General features: G+C 33.7%; 2 protein-coding genes across 3 annotated transcripts; both read left to right on the plus strand.

The window, feature by feature from the left end:
* Positions 1-376: 376 nt before the first annotated feature.
* Positions 377-3,182, plus strand: LOC131620557 (D-aminoacyl-tRNA deacylase). The gene is made up of 9 exons (XM_058891680.1): positions 377-652; positions 743-926; positions 1,002-1,144; positions 1,321-1,384; positions 1,519-1,571; positions 1,739-1,794; positions 2,156-2,230; positions 2,467-2,643; positions 2,817-3,182. The coding sequence occupies exons 1-9, from the start codon at positions 425-427 to the stop codon at positions 2,902-2,904; spliced, it is 1,068 nt and encodes a 355-aa protein (XP_058747663.1). The 5' UTR covers positions 377-424; the 3' UTR covers positions 2,905-3,182.
* A 165-nt stretch (positions 3,183-3,347) lies between these two features.
* LOC131620556 (organellar oligopeptidase A, chloroplastic/mitochondrial-like) lies at positions 3,348-9,669 on the plus strand. Of its 2 annotated transcripts, none has more exons than XM_058891679.1 (11): positions 3,348-3,545; positions 4,169-4,336; positions 5,566-5,689; positions 6,056-6,132; positions 6,493-6,636; positions 6,724-6,954; positions 7,017-7,107; positions 7,348-7,469; positions 8,391-8,498; positions 8,591-8,836; positions 9,139-9,669. In XM_058891679.1, the coding sequence occupies exons 2-11, from the start codon at positions 4,271-4,273 to the stop codon at positions 9,271-9,273; spliced, it is 1,344 nt and encodes a 447-aa protein (XP_058747662.1). In that variant the 5' UTR covers positions 3,348-3,545; positions 4,169-4,270; the 3' UTR covers positions 9,274-9,669. The 2 variants fall into 2 exon arrangements, with proteins under 2 accessions (XP_058747662.1, XP_058747661.1); XM_058891678.1 differs by lacking the exon at positions 3,348-3,545 and adding an exon at positions 3,608-4,084.
* The last annotated feature ends 1,789 nt before the right edge of the window (positions 9,670-11,458 follow it).

Consider the following 11,458-nt stretch of genomic DNA (forward strand, 5'->3'; position numbering starts at 1 on the left):
TAACAATACCTGCGGATTTACCTACGAATTTGACAATACCTGCAGATTTACTTGCGAATTTACCTACAAATTTAGGTAAATCCGCAGGTAATTTCAAATGCAGGTAAATTCGGAAGTAAATCTGCAGGCATTGTCAAATATTTTTTTAAAAAATAAATAAAAAAAAGTAAAAAAAAATATTAATATAATATTACACTGTTCATGTACGCACGGTGAATAGTACCGTCCGTACATACACCAATACGGTGTAGGTGTACACTTTAGGGTACACATAGCATTGCTGATATATGTTATGACTTTTGATACATACATACATTGAATAAAAACAATATTTTTGCACACGTATAGATACCAAATAAGGTTAGTAGATTTTACTTTTAAGATTGAGAACAAGTGACCAAACAAAATTCTTCTTCTACATGACATGTTACATGGTATAGTTCGTTCCTGTCACCCCCTTTTTCACCTAAACCGCAGCAGCAGCAGCTTCAGAATTCCACCATCAAAATCACTTTCCAACCTTTCTTCATCTTCAACCCATCAATATCCAATGGTGTCTCTTCTTGTTGCAACAACAATCGACCCGGCTTCAATCAACCCAGCCAATGCGCTGTTAGCATTGCCAGGCTGGCAACCCGGACCCCATTTTCAGGTTCAAACCATTAAAAACCTTTCTTTTTCTTCTTTACTTTCTTAATTTATTAGTAATGTTTTGTTGTAATTGGGTGTTATTGAATTTTAGGATGATATGAAGAGTTTTGTGAATCAAGGGTTGAGGGTTTTGCTTCATGGGAAGAGTATAGTGGTAGAAGATTATTTGGATGAAAGGTGGGAAAAAGTTACTGGAGAGGTTGTTGATGAAGTTATCTTCTTAAGCAAACACACTGCTGCTTCTAATAAACCTGCCCTCACTGTTCATCCTATTGGTAATTTTGAACTACACCATGTTTTAGTTCTTTGTGCCTCCCCAAAGCATTATTATGATGACAGTGTTTTCGCAGGAGTTCCTCATTTGCGTCAAGGTGACGTTCCACCTCAAGGTGGGAAACCAGGATGGGCAGCACTGCCAAATCCTAGGATTGGACCTTGGATTCGCCTTTTGAAAAATATTGCTCAGGCTCATAATCTAGTCCCTGAGTTTGAGGTTCTTTTCTTGCCTTTTGACTAACTAGCCTTTTGACTAATCAGCGTTTTGTTTTTCTAGCTATATCTTAAGTACTTATGATTTTCTGTTTTCGATATTGGAGGAAGAGGGCTTAATGTTATATTATGTATTGAATGTGTTTTGAATTTTGAAAAGCACTTGTTGAATAATTTTAGATTACTTTGGAGGCCACTCATCATGGACCTTTGACAAATAAGCCAACCATGTTTCTGGAGATTGGTGAGTGCTCTTTCTTTCCTCCTAGATTGATAGATTGCATACTCTATTCATTCTTTAGTTACACAAGAAGATGTTAACAGTTAACTACAATTTGAGCATAGGTTAACAACTGAATTTCTTCTGTTCTGATATAGGTAGTACTGAAGACTATTGGAAGAGACAAGACGCTGCTCAAGTTATGGCTCAGGTTGAGTTTACTTTTCTACTTTTCCATAACCTTTGCATCAAAATATGTAGAGCTTTTCTGTATGGATACATTTTGTTGCAAAATGCTAAATGCTTTGCACAAAAGTAATATGGCTAGTAGTATTTTATTTTGTTTACTGAAATGATGTTGTTTTTGGATTCTTACAGTTAGTTTGGGAAGGACTTGGACTTGGAGGAGGGACTGATGTTGGGAACTGGAGCAGGTAGAATAATTATGTTAAGAAGTTGGACCGATGTTTAGTTGAGATTGACTTATTTGAGTTTGTCTACCGATAGAAACACTAGTGAGATTGTTTATGAGATGTGCATAAGTTGTTTTCAGTTTATTTCCTTAAGCTCTACAAGATAGCTTATGAAAAGAGATTATAGCTTGCATGAAAGTAATTTTATTTTTGTTTGTCTTTTGCTATAGAAATAGCATTTACATAAGCGCTTATATGATTAGTGCCTATACTATAATCGCTTAATTAAGTTGTTTATCCAATTGTAGTCAATATTTAGATTTGTTTCATTTGTGTAGAGTGAAAATTTTCTTATCTGAATCTAATTCTGACACTCTTACAGGGCGAATGATAAGAAGAAAGTCCTTCTTGGGATAGGCGGTGGACATTATGTGCCTAGGCATATGGATGTAATAATGTAAGTGATCATTTTCAGTGAACTTATAATTGAATTTTCTGATTAGGTCAATGTGACGTTAGAAACTATTCTCAAGTCTCAACCTCTTAAACTTTCGAGTTATTTTGAAAAACCCTTACTTTACTCGGATATTTTCATAAAATTTTGCGATCTAACCTTATTGCCTTGAATAAAAGGAATAGATAAGCATTCAAAAGAAACATGAAAATAATACTTGCTTTGCGTTTGCGATATAGGAAAGATGATGTTTGGGCCGGTCACCTACTTTCGGGATATTCAGTGCCAATGGAAGATCCAAAAGGAGAAACAAATGTGGAGATTGGAGGAACTTGGAAACAGTCTATAAAAGCTGCATATGAGGCAACTAAATCTGCTTTTCCTGGTGGCGAAATTCTTGCACATCTTGACCAAAAGTAAGCTTAATGATGCATTATCTTTCTGAAATCAGTTGTTTGTATGCATGCAAAGCATTAATCGAAAGCTATGTCATAATTGAGGGCTAAAAGTTCATAAAAAATCATCTGCAACTATGAAAGTTTTTGTTAATAGACTCTAATGCTTTTACTTTTTGCTCAATTTATTGCAGGAGCTTCAAAGGGTGGCAGAAGAATGCCATAACAGGATTCCTTGCAGAGCAGAATATTAAAATTGGAAAGCCGAATAACTTCTATTGAGTATTGATTTTAGAGGATGATATCGTGAATACTGAATACGCAGATTGCAGACAGAGGCAGACTGAGATTTTTTGTAGACCAGAATAGCACTAAAGTGATTTTGTTATGCAGTAATTTAAAGATGATTTTTAAGAAAAACACAAGTTATTTTGGTTTAATTACAATTAGAAAAAGTGATTTTGTATTTCTCTTTATTATAAATAATTTAGAGGTGTGGTAGAATTTGGAGAATTATACTCTAGATCAATGTTGAAAAATGTATGACAGATTAATATGAATTTATTTGCCTTGGCAATATAATTTTAAGCATATTCTAGTTGCTTTGGATGTTATTTTGAATTATACTGACATATAACTAAACTATATAATTGAAACTGTATTTTATTTTAAAAACTGTAATGAATAATTTTTGAAGGTAGCAGAGTATTTTGATGCATCTGTGAATTTGGCTTTCAAGGTTAAGGCTGAGACCAAAGGTTCATCTGTGAATTTGGCTAACATTGTTGGAAGTATTGCAGACATCCTCTTACGTGTAATCAGAGATTTCCCAGCTTCTTCATGATGTCGGGGAGTTTGCGAAACAATTTCCAACCGTTATTGGTTTTGAAAAAGCAAGCATCAAGTACAACAATAATATAAAGGTATGATGTATTAGACATATCCATTTTAGTTGAGTGTCTATAACAGTTATATAAAGGTTACCAAAACTAAATAAGTTTTCTTACAAAGAATAATGATTTAATTTCTAAAAAAAGTCTTACATATCTAACTAATGATTTTTTTCAATAACATTAATGGTTTTATTTCAAGTTCAATATAGAAAATAATTAACTATTAAAGTATATTTACTTATGATAATAATTTTCTAAATTTATAAAACTACCTAAGATAGCTGAAATAGAGATCTTAGATATTTATTTCAAGAATCTGACCAAATATAGCCTCACTCTTACGTTATTTGTCCCCTCTGGTCTCTTTGTTTTCTCTCTGCATTGATTCACTTCACAACTCCACTTCTCCTTCCTTCACCACATCCTCTTCTTCTTCATCCATGGCTGCTTCTGTGCTAACCGACGTCGTTGAAGCCAACCCTATTCTCGAGCAATTTGTGTTTCCGCCTTACGATGTTATTGAACCCAAACATGTTCGACCTGCCATTCGTACCCTTCTTGATAAACTGGTAACAAGTTATTATCTTTTGTTTTGTTTTGGATTTTTTTGTAGGGTTTTGAATGATTTTGTGTTTTTGGGGTTTGATTTGTAGGAACGTGATTTGGAGGAACTTGAAAGGACTGTGGAACCTTCATGGCCTAAATTGGTAGAACCATTGGAGAAAATTGTGGACCGGTTGGATGTTGTTTGGGGTATGATCAATCATCTTAAAACTGTTAAGGATAATGCTGAGCTCCGTTCAGCCATTGAAGATGTTCAGGTATTTTTTTGTATTATTTTTGTGTTTTTGTTCCATCTTTGATTCTGTTGATGGGACTGTAACTCTTATATTTTCACATTAATTAATATGGTTGTCTGTGCATTTGGGAGGTAGAACAATAGTTTTTCTGAAATGCAGTTTGGTCAAATAGTGGTTATAGCAGTGCTATAGCCTATGAAGCACGGACAAGGACGGAGCCAGAAATTTTAATTTGTGGGGGGCAGTATGTCTATAAATTTGTAGTATAATGTAACTATTATTTATATATTTAGAGTAAAAATGTATATTATATTTATTTTTTTAGAATTTAATTGAAATATATTAACGGTGTAAAGAAATTTTACACCGTCAATTAATCACAACCGTTAATATGTTTAAAATATTTGACTTTTAATTTAATTTTTTTAAAGTAAATACATTTAAATGGTTATGATGTATTAATGGTGTAAATGACCTTGTATAGCAATTAAAATCAGTTTTTTATGAAATCTATCATTAAAAAATTTTCATATTTTTCCAACTTTTAACTTGTGTAATTTTATCAATTTTATTATCAGTCAAAATAATTATCTATCAAAATAATTTATAATGGTATAAATAATTATCGGTGATATTTGATAATGAGAATTTAATGTTAAAATGAAAATCTATAAAAGAAATTTTAATTTTTGAAATTTAATTGAAAAACTATTTTGAATGTAGTTGTGAATAATTATTTTATATTATGTGATTGTATATCTAATTTCTAATCATAAATCTATATGATAGGAAGACTAAAGTATACTGTTTTAATTACATATTTTTTATTAGTTGTTGTTAAGCAGATACATGATACTACTAGTACTCAAATATTTCGGTTAGAAAAATAGTGGGGGCACATGCCCCCATACTAGCACACATAGCTCCGTCCCTGAGCACGAATACGGCACTGACACGTCTTGTTTTAAAGGTGTCGGTGCTATAGAGGCTATAGTAATGTAGCATAGTGGAATTTGAATTATATGTTGCTTTTTTTTGTGATCTGCGATTGGTAACCATGTGAATTGGTTTTTGGGCTCAATTTTAGCACATGATGATTATGATCCATATTGCAACATGTTGTTATGTTGATTTGCTCCCTTGTTTAAAATATTTTCATGGGTTTTTGGTCATCCACGTATATCATTTCTCTTACGTATTGTGATTGCTGTAATTTTATTGTGCTGACAATGATTAATTTATATTTGCAGGCAGAAAAAGTTAAGTTTGAGGTTAGACTGGGCCAAAGCAAACCTATTTATAATGCATTCAAAGCTATTAAAGAGTCTCCTGATTGGAAGACACTTAGTGATGCTCGCAGGAGAATTGTTGAAAGTAAGTTGCCTAATGTCTTGTTGTATTGGCATGTTATTTTACACTCATAGATTGCTTGAATTGCTTTGCGTTGTGTTCTGATACTGGTTCCCAGCTTCTAGATTTTATTTGGGAAAATGGAGAATTGTGAACGATGCTGGATGCGTAGCTGGTGTGAAGTTTCTAATTTTCTGATTTATCATAAGAGTGATGTTGTGTGTGTTTCACTTGCCAAATATGAAATATCTGCGAGTTTACTCGTAAACTCGTGCCAATTGCCAAATACATGCTGTTGTTCCATTTGCTTTCTACGGGATTTAAGACAAACTCGTTATTAAAACCCTTCATTTTACATTGTTTGTAATAATTGTATTTGTGCCTATGCAGACCAAATAACGGAGGCAGTTCTTAGTGGTGTTTCTCTTGAAGATGATAAAAGAGAACAATTTAACAAAATTGAACAGGTGCGCTATTTTTAACAACTAAAAAAAAATGTAAATTGTGGTTGCCCAGTGATTATGTACTAGGCTTTGGCTAACTGCGCGTATCCTGTTTTCGGACTATGGTGGAATTGAGATCACGAATTTGTAATTCTACATATTTTTGAAATTTGTGTAGCAAATAAGTAGGACAAACAAAACAAACTGATTCATTAACAAACCAAATGTAGTGATAAGATTTGATTTGATGAATCTACATAGACACATGTGCTAAAATTCCAAAAGCAAAGTGATTGTGCACCATAACTAAATGAAATTCAAGTAATGATATTTTCTCTTAGTTGTATTTATTTTTAATATTTTTTATCACGGTTTCATCTGCAGGAGCTGAAAAGATTATCAGAAAAACTTGGGGACAACGTTCTGGATGCAACCAAAAAGTTCGAAAAGCTCATTACAGATAAGAAAGAGATTGAAGGATTACCTGCTACTGCTCTTGGGTTGGCTGCACAAACTGCAGTATCCAAGGTAAATTATGTTGACATGTTATTATTCTCAAGTTATGACAATCAGCCTATCTTTTCGAGTTTTGATTACTTGATGAAAAAAATGCAGGGGCATGAAAATGCCACCGCTGAAAATGGGCCATGGGTAATTACATTGGACGCTCCAAGTTATATTGCTGTTATGCAACATGCTCGCAATCGTTCTTTGCGTGAGGAAGTCTACCGTGCGCGTATAACACTGGCATCTAGTGGAGATTTGGATAATACTGTACTGATGGAGCAAATGTTAAAGCTTAGGTTGGAAAAGGCGAGGCTTCTCAACTACAATAACTTTGCTGAGGTATGACTCTTTCATTATTAACAACATAATTCAATGTCGGTTGTTGATGTGTTATCTTTCAGGTTAGCATGGCAACTAAAATGGCAACTCTTGATAAAGCAGAAGAACTTCTAGAAAAGCTTCATAGAGCTTCCTGGGATGCTGCAGTACAAGGTAGTATTTATGTTGTGTCTATGGTGTAGTAGTGTTTGCATCATGATTTTAAATTGTATGCAGTTTTTTCAGTTACTTTTGCATTGTGTATATATTGAGTTAGCTTCATATTGTCATTGACTACTCCAAAACAGCAAAAAGTAAATTTGTTTTCGACTATTTATTTATTTATTTTTGCATGTAATTTCATCTTCCTCTAATTAGGCAATAATTTAGACGGTCTATTTTTCTTCCTTGCAGATCTAGAAGATCTTAAGAAATTCTCAAAAGACCAGGGTGCACTGGAAGCTGATGATTTGAAAAATTGGGACATTAGGTTTTGGAGTGAGAGGCTTTGTGAATCAAAATATGACATTAACGAGGTTGCTCACTCACTCCGTCATCATTTTGAAACGACACTTTAAGAACATACGGTTTTAGTTTTGACCCTGTTAGAAGTTGTAGTGTTGTATTTGTAAAATGTCTCGCCTAAGGCGATGCCCTTGAACCGCCCTAGGAGAGACGACGATGAAAGGTCACAAGAAGGGAGGTATCGCCTTGCCCTGTAGTCTTCCCTCGTCCTTACGTGGGAAACATGGGATAAGACGTTTCTGGGACAGAGAAAAAGTCAAGATCATTAACTGACCCATGACTCCCTTGAAAATAGGGATTCAACCTCCCACTATTGACTAAGTGGGCGGTGACCATTTCTGAAGAAACTCTAGGTCCTAGATACCTCTATAAATACATCTCTCAAGGAGATAGATAGACACCAGGTAATACAAATTCTTAACACTCTAAAGAGCTCAACGCTCACTACTTTCCTAACACACGTCCGCTGGTGGTTATACGCTTGCTATCAAGCATCAGCGGTCATCAGCAGAACCTCTCACCTCATATACCTGTACTTTTTGACCAGTACAAAAGGATTTGTAACTTGTAATGTCGCATATCACGAAGGATCTAATTCTTTTATTTCCATTAATTTGTTCATCCTGCGTATGGTTTTTTGTCACTGAACAATCCTTTGCTCTCTAAAACTATCTAACTAATGATATATAAACATCATAATTAAAAGGAAAGCTCCTTAATACTATTCACTGTACTTTTGACATTCTGTCAGGTATTCTTTTCTTTCATGTCAACCACATACGAAAGTTCATTTCTACCACCAGTCCCACCTGCTAGTCCATTGGCTAATTTACTAAGCAATACAAGATTTTATTACATTTCCTTTGTTATTGAAACTTTTGATCTGCCTAGGAAATCTCATACATAATACATCTGCCACTCTTGTCTCATAGGAAGAACTGCGTCCGTATTTCTCATTGCCAAATGTTATGAATGGACTCTTTGACCTTGCAAAAACACTTTTTGGTGTTGAAATTGAGCCAGCTGATGGTCTAGCCCCGGTAATCGAATTCCCTTTTGCTTAGCTGTGGTGCTTGTATTGGGGAGCATCTATAGTAAACTTTCTGACTTATCTTTATTGTTTGTTATTCAGGTTTGGGATAAAGATGTTAAGTTTTTTCGTGTTAAAGATTCTTCAGGTAGTCCAGTTGCGTATTTTTATTTTGATCCCTACAGTCGTCCTTCTGAAAAAATGCAAAGCGCATGGACGCGCGGAGTTGTTTCTCGTAGTCGTGTACTGTCACCTGATGGTACCTCATCAAGGTTGCCTGTTGCCCTAATGGTGTGCAATCAAACACCTCCAGTAGGAAGCAAGCCAAGTTTAATGACATTCTCTGAGGTAACCCATATTTTACTTTAATAGTTTCTTGAGCTATATTAATGGGAGCACTAGTCGTTTCTAGCAGTGTCTGGTCTTAACATGATTATATATTTTAGACCATGTCAAAGATTACTTAAATATGTTTCCCATTCATCAACAACAATTTCCTCATTTTCCATTTTTTTTTTCTATATATAAAATTGGTGTCGAACTAAACTTTTACTCTAAATGCTACTAAGTTGTTTCCTTATTAATATTTAATCATTAAAAAACCAAACAGGTTCACAAACTATTGTTTTTCGTCGTCTCCTTTTTCTCAGGTTGGGATTGTCTTCCATGAATTCGGCCACGCACTTCAACACATGCTTACTAAGGAGGATGAGGGTCTAGTTTCTGGTCTTAGGGGAATAGAGGTGGATGCTATTGAATTACCTTCTCAGTTTATGGAAAACTAGTGTTACCATATGATAGGAATGGATCGGACCCCACAAGTGATGATGGGGATGTGTTAGTTAATAAAGATAATTTGGGGCCTAAACAATGGAGAGTATATGTGAGAAAGAATAAGAAAGGCCCAGTTAATTAGTATTCCCATATAAATAGGAATTAGTTTAGATTTCTCATATAAATAGGAGTAAGTTTAGATTTCCCATATAAATAGGAGTTAGTTTAGATTTCCCATATAAATAGGTGTATGGGGCAGTAGCTAGGTATCTTATTATTATTTTCTGTTTTCCTTATTAGGATTTAGGCAGTGAGAGAATTGTTTTCTCTAACTGAGGAGCATTTGCTCTGGATTTCTTTTCTGTTTTCATAATCATTAATAAATTAATTTTCTCCATTATATTCTACCTTTCCTCTGTTCTATCAATTGGTCCAACCTGCTGTGTTCATGCAAACCAGAATGGCAGAGAGAATTACTGCAGTTGAGGAACGCTTGGGACGTGTGGAAACCAGTATTGAGGAATTGCGTACTTTCCTTGCTGCGGAAATTCAGCGGGCGATAGGGAATCGTGGATCACCTCAAACAAGCGGTGAAACGGTTACCTCACCGTTGGATGAGTTTCGTTTGTCCGCAAAGAAGGTGGAGCTGCCAGCTTTTACCGGCGACGATCCGGTGGCATGGATCACTCGTGCTGAGACATACTTTGAAGTACAACGAATCTCTCGGGATGTTCGTATTCAGTTGACAAAGTTGAGCATGGAAGGCCCTACTATCCATTGGTTTAACCTATGGCATGATTCAACAGAGGAATTGTCATGGGAGAACCTATGTGAAGCAATGATGGCGAGATTTGGAGGAGGTCGTTTGGAGAACCCGTTCGAAGAACTCAAGGATTTGAAGCAATCTGAGACGGTGGAGGATTACATAGCCGAATTTGAATTGTGTTCCTCTCAGTGTGGAAGGTTACCAGAACAACAATTTCTGGGCTATTTTATTGGTGGTTTACGTCACGATATCCGTTCTCGAGTAAGAACATTCAAGCCGCACAACCGGTATGTAGCGATGCAATTGGCACGTGATGTGGAACGTGAATTTGCTGAAAATTCAGGTCATGGATCTGGTTCACGACCTATATTTATAGGTAAAATATCAATTATAGGTAAAATATCACTTATAGGTAAAATATATAAACAAGCCTATAATATAAAATTTCTTAAATTTTAAGATAGTATATTTATTTTCAAAGTAATCATTAAGAGGTAGTACCATGATTACCTATTATAAGTTTTACTAAAAAAACTTATTATACCTTTTACTAAAAAGCCTATTTTAATAATTTTATTTATTGATAAAACCAAATTCATTATGACCTGCCTCCACAACTTCTTGGGAAACCTACACACCTCTTATAATAACATTGTGTATGAACCGTGTGAACGCACGGGTAAATGATTTCTTAATTATTTTCTTTATTTTTCTACTCAAATATACATTTTTCGACGGGACAAAGCTACTTAATGTGTATATATTTTATTTACATTTTTAACCATCATTATATTATATTTATTTACAACTGTGATAGATAAATGCTTAATTATTTCCTTTATTTTTTATATGTACATATTAACCTATAACGGTGGAATTCAAATAACTCTCTATACAATATCAACAAATGACATTAATTTTATACAATATTTAATAACTAATGTCAACTGTTTATACAAATTTTTTTATAAACAAGAAATAATTTACTGTTGATACAATTTTTTTTATAAACGGTAATAAATTATAAGTATTTTTATAAACGGGAAAAAGCCAACTGTTTATATAATTTTTTTTATAAAACGGGAAAGAATTGGTATTGAATATCTTATTCTTTAAAAACTTACTCTTTATTATAAAATAACTATCTTATTTGTAAAAAAATTAAGAGAAATAATTATTTAATATAATATTAAATGATTTTTTTAATTATAATATTCATTTCAATTACGTAAATTTTATTTTTTTCCCAAATTCAATTACAAATAAAAATATACTATGTCAACTAATATATTATAGGTAAAATATATAAACAAGCCTATAATATAAAATTTCTTAAATTTTAAGATAGTATATTTATTTTCAAAGTAATCATTAAGAGGTAGTACCATGATTACCTATTATAAGTTTTACTAAAAAAACCTATTATACCT

The sequence above is a fragment of the Vicia villosa genome, linkage group LG7 (assembly GCF_029867415.1).
Source record: "Vicia villosa cultivar HV-30 ecotype Madison, WI linkage group LG7, Vvil1.0, whole genome shotgun sequence".
Taxonomy (NCBI): Eukaryota; Viridiplantae; Streptophyta; class Magnoliopsida; order Fabales; family Fabaceae; genus Vicia; species Vicia villosa.

What these genes read in the sequence shown, in the direction of transcription:
- LOC131620557 (XM_058891680.1), top strand. Translation starts at nt 425, where the DNA reads ATGTTACATGGTATAGTTCGTTCCTGTCACCCCCTTTTTCACCTAAAC. An exon ending in CCTCACTGTTCATCCTATTG is followed by an intron (nt 927 to 1,001) that starts GTAATTTTGAAC and finishes GTGTTTTCGCAG; the next exon opens with GAGTTCCTCATTTGCGTCAA. An exon ending in CTTGCACATCTTGACCAAAA is followed by an intron (nt 2,644 to 2,816) that starts GTAAGCTTAATG and finishes AATTTATTGCAG; the next exon opens with GAGCTTCAAAGGGTGGCAGA.
- LOC131620556 (XM_058891678.1), top strand. Translation starts at nt 3,956, where the DNA reads ATGGCTGCTTCTGTGCTAACCGACGTCGTTGAAGCCAACCCTATTCTC. An exon ending in CTGGGATGCTGCAGTACAAG is followed by an intron (nt 7,108 to 7,347) that starts GTAGTATTTATG and finishes TCTTCCTTGCAG; the next exon opens with ATCTAGAAGATCTTAAGAAA. An exon ending in CAGCTGATGGTCTAGCCCCG is followed by an intron (nt 8,499 to 8,590) that starts GTAATCGAATTC and finishes TTTGTTATTCAG; the next exon opens with GTTTGGGATAAAGATGTTAA.